General features: G+C 40.7%; 1 protein-coding gene across 1 annotated transcript in view; it reads right to left on the bottom strand.

Moving 5' to 3' along the window:
* Positions 1–27,925, bottom strand: part of ULK4 (unc-51 like kinase 4) — a 953,247-nt gene that overhangs the window by 648,794 nt on the left and 276,528 nt on the right. The window contains exons 19-21 of the mRNA XM_063452087.1: positions 22,119–22,280; positions 15,226–15,408; positions 5,370–5,497 (exon numbers count right to left, since the gene is read on the bottom strand). Coding sequence (XP_063308157.1) covers positions 5,370–5,497; positions 15,226–15,408; positions 22,119–22,280 — 473 coding nt within the window. The remainder of the gene's footprint in view (positions 1–5,369; positions 5,498–15,225; positions 15,409–22,118; positions 22,281–27,925) is intronic.

The following is a 27,925-nucleotide window of genomic DNA, read 5'->3' as shown; positions in this document are numbered from 1 at the left end:
TGACACAGAGCACTCTGATTGGTTGCATTTCAAGCCAACCAATCAGAGTGCTGTGACAGGTAAATGTAGAGACTTACCCGTGAGTCTCTTCATTTACCTGTCAAAGCACTCTGATTGGCTGGCTTGGAATCAACCTGAGTGCTCTGAGCCTAATTGCAGGGCGTGGGAAGGCTTTATAAGCCTTTTCCGTCCCTGCAGAGATTAGCGGTGCCCTCCACGGGTGAAGATGGATTACTTTATAAGCATCGTTTTTGTTTTGTTTTTGTCTGATTTTTTTTTTTTTTGTGCTCAGGTTTTTTTTTTTATTTTCAAAGTTCGACAGGTATAATGGATTTTTATTTGGTCTTTTTCAGGGCTGAAAAAAGAAGATTTTAGAAAAAAGAAGACATCAAATGGTAAGTTAATGTTTGGGTGGGGAGGTATTTACACTTAACCCCCACCCGTCACCCATGGGTGGGGGCAGGACATAAGGTTGTCCCCCCCCTTATTGTAATTTAGGGCCCCCACTCGCCGCTTAGGGGTGGGGGCTGGGGGAGGACACTAGGTCCACCCCACCATTTTCATTTAGGGCCCCACCCACCGCTCATGGGTGGGGGCCGGGGGGGAGGACACTAGGTCCCACCCTATTATTTTTATTTAGGGACCCCACCCACAGCTTAGGGGTGAGGGCCGGATGGGAGGACAATAGCCCCCCCTTTTTGTAATTTAGGGCCCCTATCCGCCACTCAGGGGTGGGGGCCGGGAGGAGGACAATAGGTGTCCCCCCATTTTCATTCAGGACCGCCACCCACCGCTCATGGATGATGGGTGGGGGGCGCAGAGGGGACACTACGTCCTTCCCGCTAGTTAATAGATGTCCCACCATGGCTGCTCACTGTTTAGTAGACATGCACCTACTTGTGGCATAGCGAGTAGGGGCATTCGGGAGAATTTAATCTCCCTTATACTATTATGGGGGTCATAATGACCCCCATAGAGTGAGGGAGGACACGGGGGGCTTAGGAAGTGGTGGGGAGCAATGCTCCCTGCCGCTTCTATTTTTACAAATTACAAGGAGGGAGTTGTGCGCGGGTAGCTCCCCCCTTGTAATAAACCAAACAAACGAACAAAGAGGTCTTCGTTAATTCATTTGAAATTTCCATTCATTTATTAGTCTTTCTGACGAATGAATAGATGAAATTCCCGTTCGCATTCCCAAGTGTTTAACTGGACGTGCGCGGAAATTTCACAGCGCTATCTAGTGTGGGCAGATGATGGGGGGGGGGCTAAGGAGCATTTGGGGGTGACTAGGGGAACAATTAGATGTAGTGGAGTTGGGAGGGGGTTTTAAAAAAAAAACTGGATTCGGCCATGACAGTGCCGCTATAATAGCAGATCACAATGAGCAATTCCACTTGAGTGTTCTGTTTCTCTTCTTTTTTATCTCTGACTTTATTAACATTACTAAAGGCATCCATGAACCACTTGAAGCTCTACACCTTCCCCCCCTCCCTCCACCCCCTAGGTTAAATCTATGGGAGATGCTAGTGCACTATTGACCTACCATGGATAATAAGCGAGAACAAAATGCCCACATTCAGCGTTATTAATCCCAAGCCAACAATTCTCAAACATACTACACATACATGACTTGTATGATACATGGCGAGCCAGGTACCCGGGTGTAAGGAATACACAGATTGATATGTGCATTGTAAACAAGATTAAATTACACAATATACTTGAAGTGTCTATTGGCCATAGATCTACATTATGGTCAGGTCATTGTTCCCAGCTAAAGGGAAGGGCAATGGAGGCTAAATGAAGCTCTGTTAGATGATACCCAATTACTGCCAAAAATTGTAGATGAAGTGGGCAAGTATTTCTGAGAAAATCTCACTGAACAATCCTCAATTCAACACATTGACTGGCCACAAAGCAGTTATGTGCGGTACATTTATACAGCTAGGCTCCTCATTAAAAAACAAACAAAAAATAAAAAATAAAACACACAATAACACCACAAAGAAACTGAATGAGAAACTCCAAACCTTACAAGCCCAAAATAAATCGAAGCCAACTAAACAAGTAGCCAAACAAATAGAACACATATGTATCTTTACACAATCTGTCACTACAGGAAACAAAAAGGCAAATGAGAGCCTTCAAACTAAAATATTACATGCAGGGCAATAAGTGAGCAAATTTCTAGCAAGCAAGCTCAAATCCAAATACCTGCAAGCAAAGATCCCTTTTATATTATCTTCACAAAACACAAAACTATACAATCCTAACTACATTGCGAACTAGTTGGTGTCATTCTATACTAAACTATACAACTAAAAGGACAATATAACTGTTCCCTAAACCACGATGACAGCCATAACAAACTTCCTGGAAGAAATACACCTTCCAAAAATAAAACTACAAATGGAAGAATTAAAAGCCTGATTCACGGAATATGAAATTGCATGGGAAATCCTTTCACTGACCAAACAAAGCCCCAGGTCCAGATGGCTTTTCAAATTACTATTATATTAAACTGGTCTCTGAATTGGCTCCCCAACTCACAGTATTTTTAACCATATAAAATCAACAGGGATAGTACTATAGGAGATGTTAGAAGCCCATGTTGTCACATTAACAAAGCCAGGTAAACCACCCACAAATCAGCATTTAGCTGATTTCTCTGCTAAATGCAGATATTAAACTTTTGGCATTCAGGCTTGAACCCATGCTACATGACATGGAATCTGTGGAACAGGTGGGGTTCTTGCTGGGCAGACAGGTGGGTGACAATACCAGACACTTTATCTACCTGACAAATTGGGTTCATAAAAGCCAACAACAGTGATCCTAGCACTAGATGCAGAAAAGGTGTTGAATCTCCATAATTGGTATTATATAGATGAATGCCACTCTGATAAGATTTCAAATCCCACCAGCTTTTCTTAATAGCATAGCAGTTTTCTATTCTCACCCATTGGTCAAAATATTGAACTCCGGGAATTTATCTGACACATTTCACATTTTAAAGGTACCTGCCCAGGCTGTCCCTTATCCCCAATTGTTTTCATTTTATGTTTAGAACCATTGGTTAGACACATTAAATCCCAAATCAATATTTCAGATTTAACTATTTCCATAGGCAAATAAAAAAATTGCATTATTCAGTGATGCCAGTCTCATGTTTTTCACAAAACGAGAAAAATCATTCCCAATATTCTCTAGCTCCTCGATGGATATGGCTCTATATACAAATATGAAAATAACAGAAAAAAGACACAAGCTAGTCTGTAAGTCTCCCATTTGATATGGTGCAAGAGCTCAGCAACCAATACCCATTTGACTGGTGTAAAACCTCTCTAACTTACTTGGGGATTTAACTCACTAGGTCAAAGACCTCTTGATCAAAGAAAATCCTGTAGCCCTCACAAAGAAAATTGGCACTGGATAAATGGAAAGACTTAGATATATCATAGCTAGGCAGAATACATACCATTAACATGATGGCACTACCTCACATACTATACCTCCTTTATACAATCCTAAAAGTCCTGCCAAACAATTTACTAAGCAAATTCCAATTTATACCCAATGCCCACATCTGGAAATGGAAACCCCCTAGGATTCAACAGACATTAGCTTGGCTACCATACATCAAGTGTGAATTGAATATCCCAAACATCACTACATAGTACAAAGCAGCAGTGGTAGCTCAAGGCATGACACTTCAAAAAAAACAAACAAGCACACACATATTCGGTCTGGCTACCATTGGAAAATGCATGTGTCCATCCACACAATTTCTTGGTATTGCTATGGACCTTCTCTGCACCTAACAGAAACAAACCCTGGTGCATGTCTTGCACTATGTTCCTGACTACAGGATGGAAGAAGACCCTTTAATGGGGTCTGACAATATTTTGTCACTAGCACCACTGTGTAACGAAAGAAGTTAAACATTAGATCTCTCTTTACAGGAAGTGTTTAGGAAGGCTGTGCAAGTCACATGCAGGGAGGTGTGACTAGGGTAGCATAAACAACCTAATTTAACTCCTAAATGGCAGACCATTGGGCTGTAAGACTGCAGGGGCATGATCTATACTCTAATCTAAACTGCTTCATTAAGCTAAAGTTGTTTCCCTTCCTTTTAGGTGTGGCATTTCAGTGGTAATATCCCACTTTATGTGTTCTTAGTCCTGTTCCTAGACTTCAGTAGTGATACTAAAAGCACTCAAAGTGTAAATGATCAAATGGTCCACTTAACAGCTGAATGCATCCTGAAATGCATAGAGATGCAAAACAACATAACCTCCAAGGAGCAAAAACTTTTGAATAAAATTATACTAGTTATACTCAATTTGGGTTATTGTGCTTAAAATTAAATAACTATTTGATGGATAAGTTAGTGAGACACTAAGGCATCATTTCAGATAGTTTTGCTTCTTTGGGAAGATTACTATTTGAAACTATTCCAGTTTTGAGTGCTCTACTATCCTCCTTTCCCATGGCAGATATTTGTATTTTTTTCTTCACCCTCCCTCCCCCACCCTTCTTTCTTTTTTAAACTTCTTCTCTTTATGATGTTCTTTGTCAACTTGCCTTCTTGAAGGTGTATTACCATTGTCATAATTAAAAATAAATAAATAGGAAAACCATGCAAAAGACTGGTGCATGTATTTATTATTATCTCCTGGCAACATATTATTTCTCATTAATGCTTAGTGCCTTATCTGCATTTAAAGAATTACAAACCTGAATTCAACTTATCTCTGTAGAACCTTTCAGTTCTCTAAGAATATCATTATATGAGTTAGATACAAAGGTCATTCCATAAACTCTCAGAGACACACAGCAGTCTGGCAAAAGCCAATTTAAGAGAAATCCTTATGAGTTTTGTGTTGAAACTGCCAGTTCTTTAGCTAGAGAAATCTATGATTTTAGGACAGAACTGTAGGGCCAAAAAACAATTGCCTCAATAAATAAAAGGACTATCATTATAGATATGGTTTGCAAGCAACATGAAATTCTTCATTTTGTCAGAGTGGAACAACGGCAGATCATATTTCTTCTAACTTGGAGAACATAATTATTTTTGATGGATAAAATGACAGGTGTTTGATTTGATCCCTTGAAAACAAAATGTATCAGGTGCAATAATGCAACGGCAATAAAAAGCAAAGATGATGCAAGTATTTCTCCAAAGGGGAAATAAATGTGCTTCTCAGAACAATATTATGGAATGAATTTTAAAAGGCCATTTCAGTCTAACTTTTTTTTTTTTTTTTTTTTAACACAAAAAAAAATGGTTTTCAATTGTAAATTGGTAGTGTGCACTTAGGGAAAGCAAGAGAAACAAATTGCATATTTAATCAATTTAGATTCACCTTGTTTGGCAGCATAGCAGAAGCATCTCTCGGTTGTTGATTAAAATTTGCAAAAGGATTAGGAAAGCTTTGGCCCGAATTGCTGTTGAAGGGCTTTCCAATAGACGTACTATTTTGGTAACAAATTCCTAAAAAAGAAAATAAAAGACAACAACAAAAATTATATATTTCATGATTGTATATGTATTTACACCACATATTTCATATAAAGCAAGTTAAATGCTTGTGTGTGAGAAGGTGCTACTGACATCAGCCATCTTGGAGAACAGAGCACAGAGGTCAGTTTAGTATTCTTGTATAAGGTATGTGGCAAAAAAAACTGTAAATTCAGTAAGGGCAAGTTAAGCGGTCAAGATATATGGGGAGAAAATAGTGTCAAGAACACAGTTTCTGCCTGCTATCTTTAGGGTACAAAAGAAGCATGACAGAGGCAGATCTCTAAAATAAAAAGCACCAAGTTATGCTTTTTATAGATACATTCTCAGTCAGATAGTGGTGGCACGTCGTTAATAACGCACAGAACATACTGTACATTAATAGCAAACCGCCATTAGATTAGATTATACACGGCTATAGAAACGTTTGTAACCTGGCAACAAGAACAAGTGTCTAGCTGATACTTTACAAAAGTGTGTCTGCAAAACACAAAATTCTCAATTTTTTTTTAATTTTTTTAATTATTAGTTCAAGAGGCCCTTAAAGAACTTTATTTGGATTTAAGGATGCTTTTTTTTTTGTCTACTATGATAATGATCTCTACATAAACTCCAGTAATTCACAAATAGAGGATACGGCACTAACACTTAGAAATCTAGGTGCTTATCAGGCCGGAGTTGGCAAAAACCCAGTTTAGTAGATAAAATAAATATACTGCTTCATAAAATAAATTGGGTCCAGGCACTCAGGATTGCTGCAAGAAGGCAGGTTTATTTCAATAGGGTATTGTAAAACTTGATAAAGGCCCCTGAACAAAAACTGCAACGTTTTGGCGTACACAGGGGCCTTTATCAAGTTTTGCAATACCCTATTTAAAGGGTGTCAACCATAACCACAATGAACAAATTATGTGCAAAATGAATCAATTAAATAAAAAACAGTCAGTCAATTATACACCAAATCCATAAATATACATGTTCCAGTTAGAAAAACAGTGCATTCATAATTATTACATTTATAATAAATTAAAAAGGTCATCCATGAGAAAGAAAAAGTAATCGAGAAGACACATGGGACTGTATGTCACAAAGCCACAGGTACAGCTCTTGATATCAGATTGAGGAATGCAGTCTCCAATTTTGGCTATTTTGGTTTAAAATTTCCCTTGAATTTCTACCAAGTCACGAATGAAGAAACCTGCTTGTTGTCTTTTCACAAAGTGTAATAAAAGAACATGATTATTCTTAAACACAATCATGAAGAGCTGAATGTTGTTAACGGTCCCATAGCATCTTTCACATTGTCTTGCTGAATGATGAGGCAGTAGATATGTTTTGGTAATGTGTTCTCCAATAAACCTTATTTGCACCACATTTTATGATGTGTAGCCCATTCCTTTATGTTGTTAGAGGCAGTAGAATTGTGACCCAGTGCAAGCAAGACTATCAGGAGTAACTGAAGCAAGCTGAAAGTGATATGAACAGGTCTTCCTTTGCAGAGTTGAAATTCTTTATTTCCTTTCCAAACTTTTAAATAGATTAAAAGGCACACACGTGGTAGACCCAGTTTGAAGATGTTTAATAAAAAATATCTACTTGTTAAGATTTTAAAGGCAACATTAAAACAAAACCCCAAAATAGCATTGTGCAACATAAAGGTTTTAACGGATAAGTCATTATGCCCCTTGTCAATTTTATGTCCAGGCACTATATTGTTTCTGTTAAAGGTTGGCATGGCCTTAAGGTGTAATTTGCCACCTCCAGCACTGGGAAGTGGACAAGTCACTAATCTATTTTCTGGAAGCAATACAATCAGAATTTATTGTGCTCCATTTTATTAGTTTCTTTTCAGTAAGGTAATAACACAATACCTCTCAGCTGTGGAAAGCAGGAAGAGTTATGAGTTATGCACCCATAGTGGAGACAGGTTTGTGACCAAACCGATTAATCCATATTACTGCCTAACGTACAAGAAAGATAATATTTGACAGAAAGGTTTTCTTTAACAGCTAATAGATAAAAAGCTTTTAAGAAAACTATACTTGTTTCTTAAATAAAAATAAAAAAAGACAGTGATAGTTGTATCTAGCTTTAATAGTGGTTTGTGCACTGCCTTTGTGGTTTGTACACTGATATTGTGTTAAAGCTTTTTTAACACAATATACTAAATGAGGATATATAAGGTAACTTGTTTACTGCAGATTTAAAGAAACACTGTAGTCATCAAATCAACTTTGGCTTAATGAAGCAGTTTTGATGTATAGATCATGCCCCTGCATGCAGACATACTGTTCAATTCTTTGCCATATACAGTTGCAAGAAAAATTATGTGAACCCTTTGCAATGATATGGATTTATGAACAAATTGGTCATAAAATGTGATCTGATCATCATCTAAGTCACAACAATAGACAATCACAGTCTGCTTAAACTAATAACACACAAAGAATGAAATGTTGCCATGTTTTTATTAAACACACCATGTAAACATTCACAGTGCAGGTGGAAAAAGTATGTGAACCCCCTAGACTAATGACATCTCCAAGAGCTAATTGGAGTGAGATGTCAGCCAACTGGAGTCCAATCAATGAGATGAGATTGGAGGTGTTGGTTACAGCTGCCCTGCCCTATAAAAACCACACACCAGTTCTGGGTTTGCCTTTCACAAGAAGCATTGCCTGATGTGAATGATGCCTCGCACAAAATAGCTCTCAGAAGACCTACGATTAAGAATTGTTGACTTGCATAAAGCTGGAAAGGGTTATAAAAGTATCTCCAAAAGCCTTGCTGTTCATCAGTCCACGGTAAGACAAATTGTCTATAAATGGAGAAAGTTCAGCACTGCTGCTACTCTACCTAGGAGTGGCCGTCCTGTAAAGATGACTGCAAGAGTACAGCGCAGACTGCTCAATGAGGTGAAGAAGAATCCTAGAGTGTCAGCTAAAGACTTCGAATCTACAATACGTAAAACACTAAACAAGAATGGATTTCATGGGAGGATACCACAGAGGAAGCCACCGCTGTCCAAACAAAACATTGCTGCACGTTTACAGTTTGCACATGAGCACCTGGATGTTCCACAGCAGTACTGGCGAAATATTCTGTGGACAGATGAAACCAAAGTTGAGTTGTTTGGAAGAAACACACAACACTATGTGTGGCGAAAAAGAGGCACAGCACACCAACATCAAAACCTCATCCCAACTGTGAAGTATGGTGGTGGGGGCATCATGGTTTGGGGCTGCTTTGCTGCTTCAGGGCCTGGACGGATTCCAATCATCGAAGGAAAAATAATTTCCCAAGTTTATCAAGACATTTTGCAGGAGTACTTAAGGCCATCTGTCTACCAGCTGAAGCTCAACAGAAGATGGGTGTTGCAACAGGACAATGACCCAAAGCATAGAAGTAAATCAACAACAGAATGGCTTAAACAGAAGAAAATATGCCTTCTGAAGTGGCCCAGAAAGAGTCCTGACCTCAACCCGATTGAGATGCTGTGGCATGACCTCAAGAAAGCGATTCACACCAGACATCCCAAGAATATTGCTGAACTGAAACAGTTCTGTAAAGAGGAATGGTCAAGAATTACTTCTGACCGTTGTGCACGTCTGATCTGCAACTACAGGAAACATTTAGTTGAAGTTATTGCTTCCAAAGGAGGTTCAACCAGTTATTAAATCCAAGGGTTCACATACTTTTTCCACCTGCACTGTGAATGTTTACATGGTGTGTTCAATAAAAACATGGCAACATTTCATTCTTTGTGTGTTATTAGTTTAAGCAGACTGTGATTGTCTATTGTTGTGACTTAGATGATGATCAGATCACATTTTATGACCAATTTGTGCAGAAATCAATATCATTCCAAAGGGTTCACATACTTTTTCTTGCAACTGTAGGAGTTAATTCACTTTGTTTATGCACCCTAGTCACATCTCCTTGTATGTGACTTGCACAGATGTCCTAAATACTTCCTGTAGAGAGTCATGTAATGTTTACACTTCCTTTTTTTGCAAATTATGTGTAATTTACATTTTCTTATCACCTGCTTTGTTAGCGTACTAGAACCTGCAGGAGCCTCCTGTGCGTGATTCAAGTTCAATTGGCAAAGGAAGAGATAAATACTTTCAAAGTAGGTTGAATCTGATTGAAAGCGAAACCAGTGTGTTTTTGTGCATGCCGTGTGATTCACAGCGAGGGGGGTGTGTGGCTAGTTTTGCATAAACAGAAACAAAAAGAATGGGTGAGTCTGAAATCGGAATGCATCAACACGGACCTCCGAGCCCTACCATGGATTGATAGACAGGCAGGAACCAAAGCGGTAACCACCAATCCATTCATGAAAGTGACACTGACCCTATAGCACGTGAATGGACCACCACTCCCACTACTCCTGTTGAAGGGAAATCTGGATTTTCCAGCCAGTGCACAAATCCCCACAGAGAGGCTACTGGAAAGAATCCCACTCCCCTGCTTAAAAGACATCCTGGACTAAAACTGACAGATTCGACCAATTACGGACCTCTTCACAGACACAACCCATACCATCCTCCACTCACTAGCGCGAATGCAACTAGTCAACTATGTTTCCTCCATACCACAAAAGCCATGTTGAAAAAGGGATTTAATAGACTTTAAACATATGTGCGGACCAGACTCTATAGCGCCCAAATGCATCTCCACGATCTACAATATGCTAGTGAACTGCTACATACCTCTGTGTATGCGCTCCTGGGAGGAAGATCTTTAACAGATGTTCACGGAGGCAGAATGGGACAGGATGCTCCTCTTGATCCAATATACACCGACATCCGAACGGGTACAAGAAAACTCCTCACGAGACGGTACCTGATCCCAGTAGTCCTCCATAGGCATGACCAGGCGACACCGGACCTCTGCTGGCACTGTGGAGTTGAACGGGGAATGCTTCTACATGTTTGGTGGTCTTGCAAACAGATCATTTTGGGAGTGGTGCTTATGAAATTGACAGATAAATCGCCACCTATGGAGCCGGCAAACTTCCTCTTACATCACACACAGTGACGGGCTACAAAAGATGGCTGATCCCACACATTGGCAACAGATGAGCACACCCTAGTTACATCAGTGGGTTAAGGAAGTGTAGGATGTTCGAGGACTTGAGGGCCGTAAAGACACGGGAGAGAAGGGTACACCCAGAGGTGCTACTACTGGCTAGAACTACTGACCTCAGGGGATCCCATAGGGCTCCTAGCTGGTTGACCGTCCTGCAAATAAGTACTAAGTATTGAACCCCCCCCCCACCTTTTTTCTTTTTACTTCTCCTATTTCAGTGAAACAGAGGCATGCTCTATACACCAAAACAACTCTGCTAAGCTAAAATTGTTTTGGTTACTCTAGTGTCCCTTTAACACTATATTAGTCACCTTAGACCACTGGATATTGTATTCAGACTCCACAGCACATCCACACTAACAGATGAGGTGGGGCTCACTTCTGAGAGTTCAGTACACATTTACCAACTACTTCCAGGCCGTAGCTGCTGATTCCAAATTTCTTGCTTCACTGTAAAGTCCCTGATCTCTGCCCATTTGTTCACTCAGAGTCATCCAGTGTTGTGATTGATCAGTTTCTCTAACTGCTCCTGTTTCCAGCTGATTGCTGCTATTCTGTTACAGACATAATGTCAGCGTTCAGTTTAATCTGTCAGTGTTTACATGCTATGGCTTCAGACAGTTTTCCACTAAGGAAACCCACTGTTTTCTACTCCTAGAATTAGAAACTGCTAGCATTATTGCTGATGCATGCCAAATGCAAGGATAAGAGAGTGACTGCCACTAGAGGTTTTACTATGCACCAATTTAAACATTGCAATTTTTTTTTTTTTAAATAAAATTGCAGTGTTTACAGTGCTAACACTGAAGGGACATGCTATAGACATCAGAACATTAAGCTGTAGTGGATCTGTTGACTATAGTGCTTTAACCCGCAATGTAAATGTTATATTTTCTACAACCCAGGGTTTTGTATAGGGCCACTCCATCCAGATCACTTTATTGAGATGAGGTGGTCTGGGTGCATTTAGTCGTCCTTTAACGAAAGCAAAAAATTATATTTTTATTATTGGACTTGAAAACATTAAAAACAAATAATTTACCTAATAATGAACCTAAATAAAGGTTCTGAATATGTAATTTTATATTTCCCCTCACCTATTCCAATTATCATCTCAAGTCCGACCACGACTTGACAGACCTTCGCTCTACTATTTCTTTCTATCTCTTTCTATTTCCGCCTTTCCTTTCTTCTTCTTCTTCTCACAACATGTAGAAGCGAACATAAAGGATGCAGTTAGCATAATTGTACTAGTCAGCCCAGTGAGCAAGTCACTAGTCAGCAAAGATAAGAAGTCAGCCCACTTAACTCTTACCCAGGCCTATGCACACTCACATTTGGTGAAGCAGCAGATTTAGGTCACATACTATCACTTATGATTTGCTATTATTAAAAAAAATGTGATACCTCTTGCTTACAAGTGCGACTGGACTTAAAAAGCTGATTGTAATCGAATTATCTGCACGATATAATAAGAATGACACAATGTATTTTTTTTATGTTCACACTGCACTTTCTAGCTACATGTTTTGTATTGCTGTATACTATTGTCCGACACACATGTCACATATAAATAAAGAATAAAAAAATAAAAAAAACACCTTTGCCCTACCTGAAAGCTACGGTCCCTGGCTCCCCGATCTTACCATGTGCGTCTGGAGGTTTGTTTGTACAGACCTAGTCAACTCCTCCAGTTGGTCACAGAACTCCAGTACACATGGAACAATGGGGGTCCCATCCTGGCTAATATCCCCTTCCTAATGTTCCCATATAAGGTCTATGGGCCCCTTTTCTCGAACGGGGAGAACCCTGTGGATTCCTGTGGCACCTCCCAGTAGGCAAACAAGAGATGCTGCAGGAATCTATCTCAATCTCGGCAGGTGGGCGCAAAGGTTCTGAGCATTTGTTTCAATGTCCCGTTGAACCATTCGCATAGGCTGTTGGGTTGGGGGTGGTAAGGGGAGCTCATAATCGGCCTAATGCCGCAGAGCTTCCAGAGTTGGTGGGTGACCTCTGAGGTAAATTGGAGCCCCGATCTGAGACTATCTCCAGAGAAAATCCCATGTGGGAGAAGATTTGCATCAGGGCTTCCGCAACTGTTTCCGCATGAATGTTGGTCAGCGCCACAGCCTCTGGATACCTGGTGGCGTAGTCCACCACGTCAAGATATGTTTCTTGCCGGAGGGGCTAGATTCAGCTAAGAGTTACACCAGGTCTACCGCTATGTGGCTAAAAGGTTCTTCAATAACGGGGAGAGGGTGAAGTTTGGCCTTGTGGCGGTCTCCCCCTTACCTACTTTCTGGCAAGTATTGCACGTCTGGCAATAGCGCCTAATATCCTGTGAGATCCCGGGCCAAAATAAATTTGGGGTAAGCCGTTTTCTGGTTCAGTTAACCTCTAAATGTCCAGATAGCGGGATGTCATGCGCTATCCGGAGCAGGTCCTGCCGGTACCTCTGGGGTACCACTAGCTATTTAGTGGGGATCAGTTCCAACCCAGCCACTACTCACTCTGACTCCCGGTAAAGCAGTCCCTTGTCCCACACATACCTCTTCCCCTCTAACCCATTCTGACTAGAGGTGACCCTATCCCTGTATACCTGTAGTGCGGGGTGTGTGGTCACCTCTTTCCCAAACTCAGTGTGGGCATCCCAGGGTAAACACTATAGGGGTGGGGATGGGTCACTTACCTGAGACTCTGGGTGTGAGCTGTGGTCCCTGGTGCAGGCCTGTTGCCGGGCGACCACCGGTAAAGTTCTTCCGTCGGCTCCTGGGGCTCAAAAGCGGACGTGAGCTTTCCCAGATCGTTCCCCAATAGTTCTTCCGCTGGACGTTCTGGCATCAAACCTCCACCATTCCAGACCCCGCTCCCCAATATAAAAGTACCCAGGCATGGCACTTTACCAGGGTAAGGGTGGATTCCGTGTCGCAGAGCCTTTGAACCTCCTTGCCATGCAGGTGCACTGTCTGCCGTTGATGCTGGCGATTATCTGCGGCGTCTTTAACCAGGTCGGCTTCGTCCAAGACCTCTCAGTGTTCTACGGGTGGGAGCCTCCACCTGGTAATAGTGGGCTGCGACTCTAGCTGCTCGTGGTGGCCCAGGGCGGATCCACTGCCCGGTCTCGGTTGTGGGGGCAATCCCTTTGCATGTGCCCCATCTTTTTGCACAGGTGGAACTGTACCTGGCCCTGCTGTTGAAAGGGTGGTGGAGGGGCGTTGAAGGTACCAAGTTGTCTGGGTTGTGCCACCGGTCAAGGAGGGGCTAAGGCTGGTCGAGGAAAGACTTTGGGCTGGACCGGTCTTTAGGTCGGCAGGCATCCAGATTCTTGTCTGCCCACCTTGCTGCGTCTGTGATGGTGGTGTTCTAATAGCATCAGCTGTAGAAGTTCCTCCACCGTGCTTACTTGTTGGGCTTGCACCCCGGCTCTGTGTAACCGGCATGCCCATTCTGCATGAGAGTCTCTCTCTGCTTTCTGCATCTCCCTGAACCACCTGTGGTATGACTCTGGAGTAATGTCATACCTGGCTAATATTACAGTCTTCACCCAAACATAGTCTCGAATATTATCGTCAGGGACTGTTCGGTAGGCTTTGACTGCCCGCTCTGATAATCTGCTACCCAAAAGTGGCACCCGGTCTTCTGGACCTATCCTATGTAGTGTACATTCCAAGGTAATGGGACACATGGAGGGGCTGGTGGAGGGAAGAGGGAATGGGACACATGGAGGGGTTGTGGGGGGGAAGAGGGAATGGGACACATGGGGGCATGGTGGGAGGAGGGAATGGGACACATGGAGGGGTTGGGGGAGGAGGGAATGGGACACATGGAGGGGCTGGGGGAGGAGGGAATGGGACACATGGAGGGGCTGGGAGGAGGAAGGAGGGTATGGGTTCAAATGGGGGCACTGTCTCCCTTTACACCTATACACACAGAGCCAGGCTTGGTGTTTCTGGTCCACGTGAGTAGATTTCCATTGGGGGTTCATTCACTAAGAGGTGCATTTTGAGTTCGGAACTCTCTGCACGACATTTTGATTGTTTATATGTTACAGGTTTGTTCACATTAAACAGGCAATAAATCTATATAGGAGAATAAGTATATGGATATTTGGCTTTATATTGCACAGCGCTGCACTGCTTTTTGTGGTTGGAAAAATTATATCTTTTATATTTAAGAGGTTTTCTAGGCCCTCTCCCTTAAAGAACTTACAATAGTGGGTCGACCACAATAGAGCTGTAAGATTATATACAGATACATAAATTATATACCTCTGCACGAAATAACTGTTGGATTAAAAAAACAAAACAAAAAACTTTTATTCCACATAAATTTCATGTTAATATGCAGCATAAAAAAAGATAACTTAAAGCTCTACATACTCTAAGGGCATACCATATTACAAAACCTGGCTGGCATCCAGGATTGTAGAGTAACTAGACACAAATTACTTTGGAGAGAAACAAATTACAACTGTCTATATATTTTTCAAAAATTTACAGAGTAGATTTATATTACAAATTATGTAAATTATTAATTGTGCTCAGCTTTTTTTTTTTTTAAAACGTTTGATTAAACAACTTTGAAGTAACCTTAACATTCCTACCTACCTTTTCTTGAGTAAGTCTTTGAAGGTGAATTCCAGCTGACATCATCATTGCAAACATAGTCAACATGTACTGTTGGACTTTGGCTATTCCAGCCACTAAGGAGTTTATCACAGACAAAAGTCCTACTTTTTCAATCACACTCTGGAACACAGTAGGGGAGTGACGGGTGATTCTGCATAAAGCCTTAATAAAAAAAACATATATAAATAAAAATGAGAAGACATGCTGTGCATAAACATGGCCTCCTTATCAGTCATTTCATGTTACAAATCTCTCTTATGTGTCCAATTAAGATAGCACTACCATCTGGAAACACATATGGTTTTCTTCAAAGTAAATTGGAAATCAAATCTAGAAACCAATTTGACTGTTTTCCTTTACAAACATATTGTTTGTAAATATATTGTTTAGGATGTATATATTCTGCTGTTCCTTAGTTTCCCATGCTTCAGCCAGCCCAACAGAAAAATAATAGTTCCTTAAAATTGTTCACCTCTTGAATTAGATAATGAAAACTGTCCATAATGGATATGTGACACAGAAAAGTTAAGGAATTCAGTTTGATTATTTTTTGATAGCTAACCACCAGAGCAATGACACCTATCTGAGATTCAACACTTGCCATCACAGGGTAGAAAAATAAATAATGAAGATAATGGTACTCCCTAGCTAGGAAACCTAGCAGGAGGTACAAAGGGAGATGGGTTATCGGGGTGGCAACAAGGGCATAACCCTGCATAAAGCACAAAATATACGAAAAATAAAGAATGAAGGAGAAACCACCTCGTGACAAGACTGTTAGGTTGATCTATTCAGCTTCTGTATATTTGAATGCATTTTCAACCTATATTTTCCTCCTCTACATGATCTCCTCTATCCTTTCGATTTCTATGATGTACTAGTTACTTTGCAACTCTCTGACCCCATACAAGGTCCAGGTTGCATTGTAATCACCACTATTTAGCATCCATTTGGTTAAACTGCTACATTTAATAGTGATTTGTTATCACAGCTACCATATCTAGCATGTACGTTGTATAAGTCTTAAGCGATTGATACATATTATTCCCTCACCTCCTCCCCCCCTCCCTTTTTTGACTTGAATTTTGGGGCTAAGGAATTTGGCACTTTGTGGCCCTCTGCAAGGTCTAGTTTGTATTGCAACCATCACTTTTAGCAATTAACTTAATTTAAGTTTAGATTGCCACATTTAATAGTGATCCGCATACTCTTACCACCACTTTTGGCATCAACTTTGTTTAAGTGTATATTGCTACACTTATTAGTGATTGATATACCAGGCAGCCAATAGGCCAGACTAAGTAACGTTTACACTCTGTGGCCCTCTACAAGGTCTAGTTTATATTGCAACCATCACTTTTAGCAATTAACTATAATTACGTTTAGATTGCCACATCTAATAGTGCTTTATATGCCTTTATCATCACTTTTGGCATCGACTTTGTTTAAGTGTATATTGCTACACTCATTAGTGATCATTCATTAGTGATTGATCTATCCACTGGACCATCGCTCTTAGCAATTAACTTAATTCAAGCTTTGATTGCCACATCCAATAGTGGTTTATACACTTTTATCACCACTTTTTGGCATCAACTTTGTTTAAGTGTATATTGCTACATTTTCTAGTGATTGACATACCATGCAGTGAATGGGCCAGATCTTCTGATGAGTCCTAAATCTATTTTCAATATAATAAAATTTATTTATTTTCTATAAGACGCTCACAGAGGGGTGGTTTGAAGGAGAACGGCCCCTCTTGTCACGAGATGGTTTCTCCTTCATTCTTTATTTTTCGTATAGAAAAATAAATAGTCTAAGAAGGGATCAAAATTTCCATTCACTATTAACAATTGGGGACTAAATGTAGCCGTTAGGTAGGAATCCCCCCTGGTGGGTATGCCATGGTTTGAAGTCGCAAGTTAATTTTAAAGCCTGTCTAGTAGCAAAGGATTTATACATTTAATAGGTCATAATAAGTAAGCATGTTTCATAAATCAATTAAAAAAAAAAAAAAAAGCTTTTTGCATTTGAAAGTGAAAATTGTAAAGTTACCCTAATTGATGATACAATGCTATTAGTTGGAGAATTTACTACAGAACTGCCCCAATTATATATATATATATATATATATATATATATATATATATATATATATATATATATATATAAAAAATGGCAATGCGTGTTGCAAATTAGTGTTTTGTTATTATTATTATTGCCATTTATATAGCGCCAACATATTCCGTAGTGCTTTACAATATTATGAGAGGGGGGATTTAACTATAAATAGGACAATTACAAGAAAACTTACAGGAACAATAGGTTGAAGAGGACCCTGCTCAAACGAGCTTACAGTCTACAGGGAGGAGAGATATATTTGGGTGTCATCGGCGTACAGGTGGTAGTGAAATCCAAAAGAGGCAATAAGTTTTCCAAGAGAGGCAGTACAAAGTGAAAATAGAAGGGGACCAAGGACGGAGCCTTGGGGAACTCCAACCGAGACAGGACAAGGGGATGAGGTATCCTTGGAAAAGGAGACACTGAATGAGCGTTGGGAGAGATAAGAGGAAAATCACGAGAGGACAGAGTCACAGAGACTGAGTAATTGAAGAGTTTGAAAGGCAGCAGAGGGGTCAAGAAGAATTAATATGGAGTAGTGGCCTTTGGATTTAGCTGCGATTAGGTCATTAGTAACTTTGATAAGAGCAGTCTCAGTAGAGTGGAGAGGGCGGAAGCCAGACTGAAGAGGGTAAAGGGGAGAGTTTGAATTGAGGAAGCGAGACACACAGGTAAAGACTTTCCAGAAGCTTTGAGGAAAAAGGTAGCAGGGATATGGAACGATCGTTAGAAGGGGAGGATGGGTCAAGAGATGTTTTTTTCAGGATAGGTACTACAGTGGCCTGTTTAAGGTCAGCAGGGACAACGCCAGAAGAGAGAGAGAGCAGTTGAAGATGTGTGTTAAGGAAGGCACAAGACAAGGGGAAAGAGTTCTGATGAGGTGAGACGGGACAGGATCGAGCGGGCAAGTGGTGGGGCGAGAAAAAAGGAGAAGCGCAGCCACCTCTTGTTCAGTAGCTGGGGAGAAAGTCTGAAGGAAGGAAAGGCATGATCTAAGTTTGGTTGAGAAAGATAACTGCAGGATGGGGAGAATTCTTTCCTTAGCTGTTCAATCTTGTCGGTAAAGTAGCATGCAAAGCTATCAGCTGTAAGGTTAGTTTGGGTGGGGGGTGGGGGCACAGCAGGGCGGAGAAGAGAGTTAAAGGTGTCAAAGAGACGCCTGGGATTGCGGGAGCATAAACTAATGAGAGTGGAAAAGTATGACTGTTTGACGAGGGCAAGGGCTGTGCTGTATGAACACAATATGAATCTATAATGAAGATAGTCCGCCTGGGTGCGGGATTCCTCCAGGAGCGTTCAGCACAACGGGAGCAACTCTGCAGATAGTGTGTTGATTTTGTATGCCAAGGTTGGGGGCGTGTCATCCTTGAGGTGCATGTTTGGAGCGAGCTGCAGCATTCAAGGCAGAGATGAGGGAAGTGTTATATGAGGAGATGGCCAGTGAGGGACAGGAGAGGGAAGGGATGGACAGCAGTTGTAAATTAATTTCAGCTGACAGCTGCTGGAGGTCAATAGAATTAATGTTCCTCCTGAGTTGAGGGGGGTTAGGCTGAGGATGTTGGGTGAGGGGGTACTCAAGAGCAAGCGATAAGAGGTGGTGATCAGAGAGAGGAAATGGAGTGTTGCAGATATTAGATATTGTACATGCATAAGAGAAAATAAGGCCGAGGGCATTGCTAGCTACATGGGTGGGAGAATTAGCCCACTGCAATAGCCTGAGGGAGGAAGTAATTGAAAGTAGTTTAGAGGCTGCTGAGGTCAAAGGTGGGTTAATGGGAATATTGAAGTCTCCAAGAATTAGGGATGGAATATTAGAGGAGAGGAAGTAGGTTAGCCAGGCAGCAAAGTGGTCAAGGAAGATTAGAGGGGAACCAGGGGGACGACATAATGGCAATGTTAGCAGAGAAGGGTTTGAAAAGGTGAATTGACAGAATTTCAAATGATGGGAAAGAGAGAGAAGGGGATGTGCAGAGTTTTAAAGGAGCAGTGGGGTGAAAGGAGAAAACCTACCTTGTGGGTAAAGTGAAGACCACCAAAGGATAGTGAGGCAGGGGTAGCAGTATCAGAGGGAGAGAGATATGTTTCTGTTAGTGCAAGTAGGTTTAGAGAGTGTGAGATAAATAGGTCATGGGTGGAAGTTGATTTAAAGGTGCTGCACACAGAGCTTGCATTCCAGAGGGCAGCTTTAAAGGAGGAATTATAGCGAGAATTACATAGAATGGGTATTAGGCTGTTGTGGTTTCTGGTGTTAGTACCAGGTGGCTTAGTAGTGGAGGGACAAGGGTTTGGATAGACATCACCAGCTGCTAGGAGCAGTAGGATGGAAAGGAAGAGAAGGTGGGAGTAAGATTTAAATGTTGGGGACGAGAGTTTGCATTGCCATGCATGCTGCAAACTGCAAGCAATGTCTGCTGTGGGTCATAGTGGCTGTAATCTGTATTTAGGGGATCTAGGAGGGGTTTATGGAGAAAGACTGGATAAATATGAGTAAAGTGCATGTGATGAATACAGAGATGAGGGAAGCAGAGATGGAGCAATGAAGACGTTGTCAGCAGGAACAGGTAAGTAAAAGGATAGAGAGATTTTAGGTGTGGAGGGCTTGGTGGAAATAATTGGTTTGTCCGGAAAGCTAGGTAATTTGAGCTATTCATAGATGTAATGAGTACCATGGGGAGGGTGGGATGTGGGAAATGATCATTCAGAAATGCTACCTCTGCAAGCCCTGCAGGGTTGGGTGCTGTGAGTCCTGGGTGTAGCTGTTTCAATATCGTATGGGGCCCACGCTCTGCTTAGGGCAAGTCCTGCAGGGTTGGGTGCTGTGAGTCCTGGGTGTAGCTGTTTCAATATTGTATGGGGCCCACGCTCTGCTTAGGGCACGTCCTGCAGGGTTGGGTGCTGTGTGTCCTGGGTGTAGCTGTCGTGATCTTTTTATTACTACAACCTTATGACTGTGCAGATATTTAATGATAAACTTAGATTATGCAATGCTGCAAACTTTATTGTTAACAAGGAATTTAAAAGTATACTTCATTAATCAGTATCTATAAAGATCAAAATGCAATGTAAGGTTATCATGCCTATTTGCATTTCCTTAATGCCTGATCTTACAGTAAGTCCACGCCAAAGAAATCAATGAAACAACCACTATACACATCCCACGTATTGCAAATCCAAGAACTAACTTTGCTATTTCAAACAATCCTTGATCTTCCATTCATAAAGCGGGTAACTGAGGATTGGAAAATGTATTCCAAGGTACTGCAAAGTCGCTCACACCATTGGATTGACACAAATAACACAAACTAATTATAACTGCTTATACAAGTGAATGAAACTTGTTAATTAATGTGTTTGAGTGGTCCAATTATTTTTCTATTGATTGAGGTACTGTGAGCTGATGGTACAAACTGCACGTAGTTAAGGGGAAGTTCAAGCAATTATTTCAGAGTCTTTAAAATCTCAGCAATGCAGGTAGTGCTCCTTTAAAGGAGCACTATAGTGCCAGAAAAACAAACTCTTTTTCCTGGCACTATAGGGTCATTAGCCCCACCCCACCAAACCCTCAGGGCCCTCTTCCCGCCGGGCTGAATGGGTTAAAACCCCTTCAGCCACTTACCTTTCTCCAGCGCCGGGCTCCCTCTGTACTGAGGAACTCTCCACCCCTGCCGATGTCAGATCTGAATGTGCATGCGCGGCAAGAGCCTCGTGCGCATTCAAACAGCCCATATGAAAGCATTACTCAATGCTTTCCTATGGACGTCCAGCGTCTTCTCACTGTGATTTTCACAGTGAGAATCGCAGAAGTGCCTCTAGCGGCTGTCAGTGAGACAGCCAGTAGAGGCTGGATTAACCCTCTGTGAAACATGATTTCAGCTGCAGGGTTAAAACTAGAGGGACCTGGCACCCAGACCACTTCATTAAGCTGAAGAGGTCTGGGTGCCTATAGTGGTCCTTTAACACAGTGGTCAAACACAAAATTTCAACAATTTAATTGCTGCTGGTTTTAGCTTAAATTTTAAATTTAACTTCCAATATTGACAAAACCTTATTTGGAATCATATTTAATATCTGTAGCATCGCTCTGTACATTTATGCTAATTTATATAACCTTTTATTAAATATGGACTTTTTACAGAAAGCTTCAGCAGCCATCATTAGGGGGTGGGCAGCCACAAAAGCGGTACTACTATTGTAAATCTTGTTGACAATATATGAAAGACAGTGTTAAAAAAACAACAAAAAACCCAGAAATCTTGTTCCTCTTACTGTATTTTCAGTATCTTGGAAAACATAAAATAAAGATTGTAAAAAAAATTATAAAAAAAAAATATTACAATCATCCAGTACGCAAGACTCTCGACATAATATGCAAAATTGGGGATTATGGTTAGAGAAGAGACTTCTATTATTAGAAGGGCACCAATATGATAACATTTTCTTATTTTATTTTTTTTCTATCTTTTCTGCTTGATTAGTTTTATATATTAATGTTTTGTGCAACTTGTTGATGTAAATAATTTGTAATTTTATTTGCCTTTAGCAAAACAAAAATTCAATAAAAATTATCTATAGAGAAAAAAAAAGCAGGCTGTAAGAATATAAGAATAAGTATTCAGAATCAATCTAAAAAATCTCCAATTTCTAATGAATTAAGAAAATTAGAGGACTAGATAGGACAATTAATTGCTCATTTGTTTCAGGAAGGCATGACTTAAGGTTATTGTATTATAAGAACATGTAATTCTACATACCGATATAGCTGTTATACGCAGAGAATCCACAGTGGAATGGGTAAAAATATACCACAAAGAAGGTCCAATTTCACCCGTAATGAATCCTTGAACATGAGAGGTGATTGTTGTACTGACATTTTCAACAATTTTTGCTGTCAAATGATGTATAACAGGCTCTTCCTATCAAGACAGTAAAGTAAATGAAGCATTAATACTTAAACATTCAGTACATCAGAGAGCCCAAACTTGCCAAACTCAGGCGTCATGTTTTCTCTCAGTGTCCTATGGGCCAGATGTTCAGTCACATCTCATTTCAACTGCATACGCAGCTTAATGCAATATTTCATACCAAAACTCACACATAAAGGAGAAGAGAAAATATATACACCAAACAGATGCTTGGGAATTTTAAAACATGGCATAATCTTTTGCTAAAACTTTCAACACAAAGAGGATCAGGAGAAGCAAGCAAATATTATGTTACTGGCTAATGTACTGAAACCCCCAAAAGGTTCCAGTGGTGACCAACTTCTTTATTTAGGTTTTAGTTAGTTTGTAAAGGTTTACTAAAAAAAAAAAATTATAATAAAATAAAAATAATAATAATAAAAATAAAAAACACGGTTATGATCAGAGTAACCTATCCAATGTCACCAAAAAGCATAATAAAATAAAGAATAAAGCGAAGACCTAGCTTCGTTCCAGCACTGAGAAAAAGTTCTCCCTGAAGTCCTATCCCCCTTCATTGACTCACACCCCTCAATTGAGGGGGTAAACTCAGTATGTGTAATGCTTCGCTTACAGACTGCAGGTAAAAAAAAAAAATACCACATCAAATCACTGAAGTGAGCATAGTGTGTGAAGTGTCCGTTTAACCCCTTAGTGACCAGACCGCTTTTCAATTTTCTTATCGTTTGGGACCAGGGCTGTTTTTACATTTCTTTTTTTTTTTTTTTTTTTGTCAATCTGATTTTTATTAAAGGCATATAGTATGGGATACAGAAGAGAAAACAGGGGAAACGTTTAAGCGATTTACAGCATAGGGTCGGTACAACAATATGCAAGGTTAGAATACATTTCCAGATTTTCAATGCCTCATTTTATTTTTATATGTAGTGTAGGTAAACTCCAGTTTGAAAATACAAGCTAAGGATCAAAAGATCCGGGTTGGTAACTCGCTTGGTCATGTTAGTCAGGCGTCAGGTGACACATAGGTGAGAAAAACATTGATAACCTATGTTAGGTATGTGCTAGCTTCATTATGCAAGCAGGTCTGGCTAGTTCAGCGTTAGTAGTGCTATTACCTGCTGAACATAGACAATCTAGGTCAAGGAAATAAAATAAAATAAAATAAAACATTGCTATCCATCATTCTTACAGGCTACGAATTAAACAAGGCTTGTCTAATATGTCAACCCCAGGGATTGGAGAGTCTCTAACCGGCTGTGCATGCGTTAGTTACTGTATACTACCCTTTAAAATTCACGCAGTTGCTATTTATGAAGTAAAGGCATATTCAGGCAACAGTAAAATAGCTAACACTAGGCGTATGACAGTGCATGAGAGTTAAAGTATTTAAATGGCGTGCTGGTAGAGCAAGGTAGACATTATGGGTAGAGGTTAGCTAACATGTTCAACAGACAATATGTTATCTAGAGATTTGTGAGCCTTAGATGAGCCACATAAGAAATAGTCACTGTTATCTGGGGTTCGCTCAAGTGTCTCTCGAGTGTCCAGCTGTCCGGTACAGTCCATGTGCTTGGTAAGTGGCGTGGCAAAGTCGATGCTGTGTAGTGCCTGGTTCTTGGCACAGTCAGGATTTGTCGGTTAGTGGTTCCATTATCCGACGCCTTCTCTCAGGAGGCAGCTTGGGGTCACCGGTGGGATCCTGCAGGTTACCGCGTTGTAGGCGCGAAGGAGAGTGCCCCTCCAGTCCCGGGCTTGCGTGCAGTCCGGCATCTCTCGGCCACTTACTCGGATGCCCCTTGGGATCGAGTAATCTCCACTTGTGGGAGGAACGGAGGGTTTGATAGTTGCTTGTCGCTTGGTAGGTTTGGTCCTCCGCCCGTGTGGGCGATGCCTCTGGGCTCTCAGCCCTGTGGTCTGCCGCCCGGGTGGGCCAGGGTGTGGGTGAAGAAGCTTGTGCAACGGTCGTGCGCCCAAGGGTTTCCCCTTGGCTTCCCGTGACCTGCGGTTCCGCTCCCTGACCGGCTGTGGTGGGGTCGGCTCGGGACGGGATCTCTGTTGCCGTCTCTGCAGCTTGTCCCAGAACCTAGCGAAGATGGCATCTAGGCGCTGAGAGAGGTCCGGTAGTCCCAGTGTTTCCTGCGGCTTGTGCTGGGTAAGCGTGATGCCGCCATTCGCCATTTTGCCTGAGCCACGTGGAGTTGGATCGCCGGGGACAGTGCGGTCGGGTGCCCCAGATGTCCAGTGTGGACCGGGATAACCCCCACCGGTCCAAAGGGGGGGGGGGGGTATGCAGGGGGTTCGCTGAGGTGCCTGTTCCAGGGCTCGCCGTACTAGAGAGCGGCCGCCTCTACTCGGCTCGACCGTGAGTAGGCCCCATCTGCTTGCTCGGGTTCCCGGGCATTATAAAGCGTGAGTCGGGTGTCTGTGGATGTCCCCGGGCTTCCCTGATTATGTGCCTGCCTTCTCACTGGTGTTTCTCTGGATTTTTGGGGTGAATACCCCGTTTTACGGTGCTTGTGAGCCGGAGCTGTGGCTCGGTGCGTCTATCCAGCTTGACGGCTAGGCTCCGCCCCCTGTTTTTACATTTCTGCAGTGTTTGTGTTTAGCTGTAATTTTACTCTAATTCATTTACTGTACCCACACATTAAATACCGTTTGTCTCATCATTAAATGGTCTTTCTAAAGATACCATTGTTTTCATCATATCCTAATTTACTATAAGGAAAATTATAAAGTATGATGAAAAAATTTAGAAAAACACTTTTTCTAACTTTGACCCCCAAAATCTGTTATGCATTTATAACTGCCAAAAACACCAGTGCTAAATAGTTTCAAAATTTTGTCCAGAGTTTAGAAATACCTAATGTTAACATGTTCTTAGCTTTTTTTTTGGAAAGTTATAGGGCAATAACTATAAGTAGCACTTTGCTATTTCCAAACATTTTTTTTTTTTTTCAAAATTAACACAAGTTACTTTGTAATACTGATATCTGTCAGGAATCCCTGAAGGACCTTTCACATGTATCTATTTTTTTTTTTAGAAGAAGACAACCTAATGTATTAAACTTGGGGTGTTTTGACTCTTCATGCGACTATGTTACCACCAATCTACACCAAATTAAAAAAAAATAATAAAATAATAATAATTGGTGATTTTTGTGACACACATAGCAATTTAAGAATACATGTACTGAGAAGTTCAAGGGTTACTGCCAAAGAACACCCCAATAGGTGTTCAGCAACATCTCCTGAGTACAGGGATACCGCCCATGTATAGGAGTGTCAGATTTTCTGGGGTGTAAAAGACCTTATTTGGAGGGTGCGCATTCCAGTTTTCAGAACTTGGAAATTTCACAGCTGGTCATCATGCACCCACGTCCTATTTGCAAACTTTTTTAAGCTGGCCAATGTAATTTATCACCATCAAACCATATTTTATTTTTTTTTTAAAGTAGACATCTCACGGTATTCAAAGTGGGGTATGTCCATTTTTTTTTAGTAGCCACTTAGTCACAAACCCTGGCCAAAATTAGCATTCATATTTGTTTTTGTTTTTTGTGTGCATTTTTTGCACATAAAGTGCCATTTCACCGATGATATCAGTATAATACCTTTAACTGCTCTAAAACACTCATATCTGTGTAGAGTAATATCTCACAAATACAACAATGCCCCTCAAGTATAGGGTTTATGGTAATTTGGAAAATTACAGGGTCAAACATAAGGTTTGCCAATTTTGCTTTTTTGCAGTGATCGCTCTGACAGGCTGTAAGAGCAAGCACCTGCTCTTACGGGTGGGTGGAAGTTAGTGGGGAATTGGGGAATTTGATGTTAGGCTAGCTAGGGGTTAACGTTACAAAAAAGTTTTTTAAAAAGTTTTAAAAAGTTAAAAAAGTTATAATAACATTTTACATCATATGTAGTATTATACAGTCGTAGCACACATTATAAGCAAAAAACAGGGGATGATCTGCTAAACCAATAACAAACAAAACAACATAGCGTATAACTGTGCATATGAATTAACCACAAGTGCTGTATTCACAAATGGCCACTCACACATTCACTGAAGTTAGAAAGCCTTAAGTATAAATTCCTCCTCAGGATTCAATTGTTCCATATGCATTTAAATCACAATGGATTGGCTGGGATATAAGTGCTCAATAGAAAAAATATAATAAAATTGTAGTGCACATTCAAGAGTGTAGTAAAAAATATATTTAATAACTTACATCAAGGTTTAAAACAATGGGTGAAGACACCACCAGGGGTCCTACGCGTTTCGTCCGTGTATAGGACTTCCTCAGGGACTTTGGTAGTGTGCAGTAACAAGATCCAAATAAACTCAAAATCCAGTCCTTTATACCTCCCCTAATGTCCATAAAGTTAATAATCTTTTAAAGGTGTTCTGTTTTTCGTCCGAGCGATGTGACGTCATCATGCACGCTGTCCGATGATGTGTTCCAGCGTGTGTTCCATTGCCGAAACCCGGAATTAACTAGAGTTGATTGCTTTATCTGATCTTCTTTGAAGTGTATTTGGATTCAGTCCGAAGACATGCATTTGTAACATATGGAGGAGGGGGGCAGTATTAGATACTCTATATGGCACTACTATATCTTTATATATATATATATATATATATATATATATATATATATATATATATAAAATATTTACACTAGATGTGCATAATAAAATAGAATGTAATATAATCATGAAGAATAAAATGAAATAAAATAAAAAGAAATAGTAATGAAAAGAAAACAAAAAAATAATAAAATAGAAATAAAAAATTCTCAAGAGCACAAATATATTTCCACATTTTAAAGTGAAGAGAAGTGTGATAGCCAGATATATTGCACTCTTCCCATTTGAAAATCACAGTGAGAAGCGCGGAAGCGCCTCTAGCGGCTGTAAATGAGACAGCCACAAGAGGCTGGATTAACCCTAGTGTAAACATAGCAGTTGCTCAGAAACTGCTATGTTTACAGCAGGCAGGGTTAACCCTAGATGGACCTGGCACCCAGACCACTTCATTAAGCTGAAGTGGTCTGGGTGCCTATAGTGGTTCTTTAAGCGTAAGACAAGCTTCTGAAGCTGTGTCCTTAAGAGGTTAAAAGAACACTATAGTCACTCACCTAAATTACTTTAGCTAACTAAAGCAGTTTTAGTGTATAGATCATTCCCCTGCAATTTCACTGCTCAATTCACTGTCATTTAGGAGTTAAATCACTTTGTTTCTGTTTATGCAGCCCTAGTCACACCTACCCTGGCTATGACTGACAGAGCCTGCATGAAAAAAAAAAAAAATAACTGGTTTCACTTTCAAACAGATGTAATTTACCTTAAATAATTGAATCAAAAAAGGGAGAGTGAGTGAAGTTGGACTGGCCAGCTCCTACACGCTCCAAATAGGTTACTAGAGGTATATAAGGGGCTTGACCCCAGATAATGTCAAAAAGAGAGCAAAAAAATGAAAACTGAATGTGGGAAACACTCCCATCCCATGGGTGTGGACCAAATTCGTTTCCAAATATATACCTCAAAATGTGAAAATCACATATAAAGGGTAGGGGGAGGGGAAAGGGATTAAACTTTATTGAAAAACAAATACAATTAAAGTTAAAAAATTG

Source organism: Pelobates fuscus, chromosome 4 (assembly GCF_036172605.1).
Source record: "Pelobates fuscus isolate aPelFus1 chromosome 4, aPelFus1.pri, whole genome shotgun sequence".
Lineage (NCBI taxonomy): Eukaryota > Metazoa > Chordata > Amphibia > Anura > Pelobatidae > Pelobates > Pelobates fuscus.
Note: the sequence above shows the minus strand (reverse complement) of the source record. Positions and strands in the feature narration are given on the sequence as shown.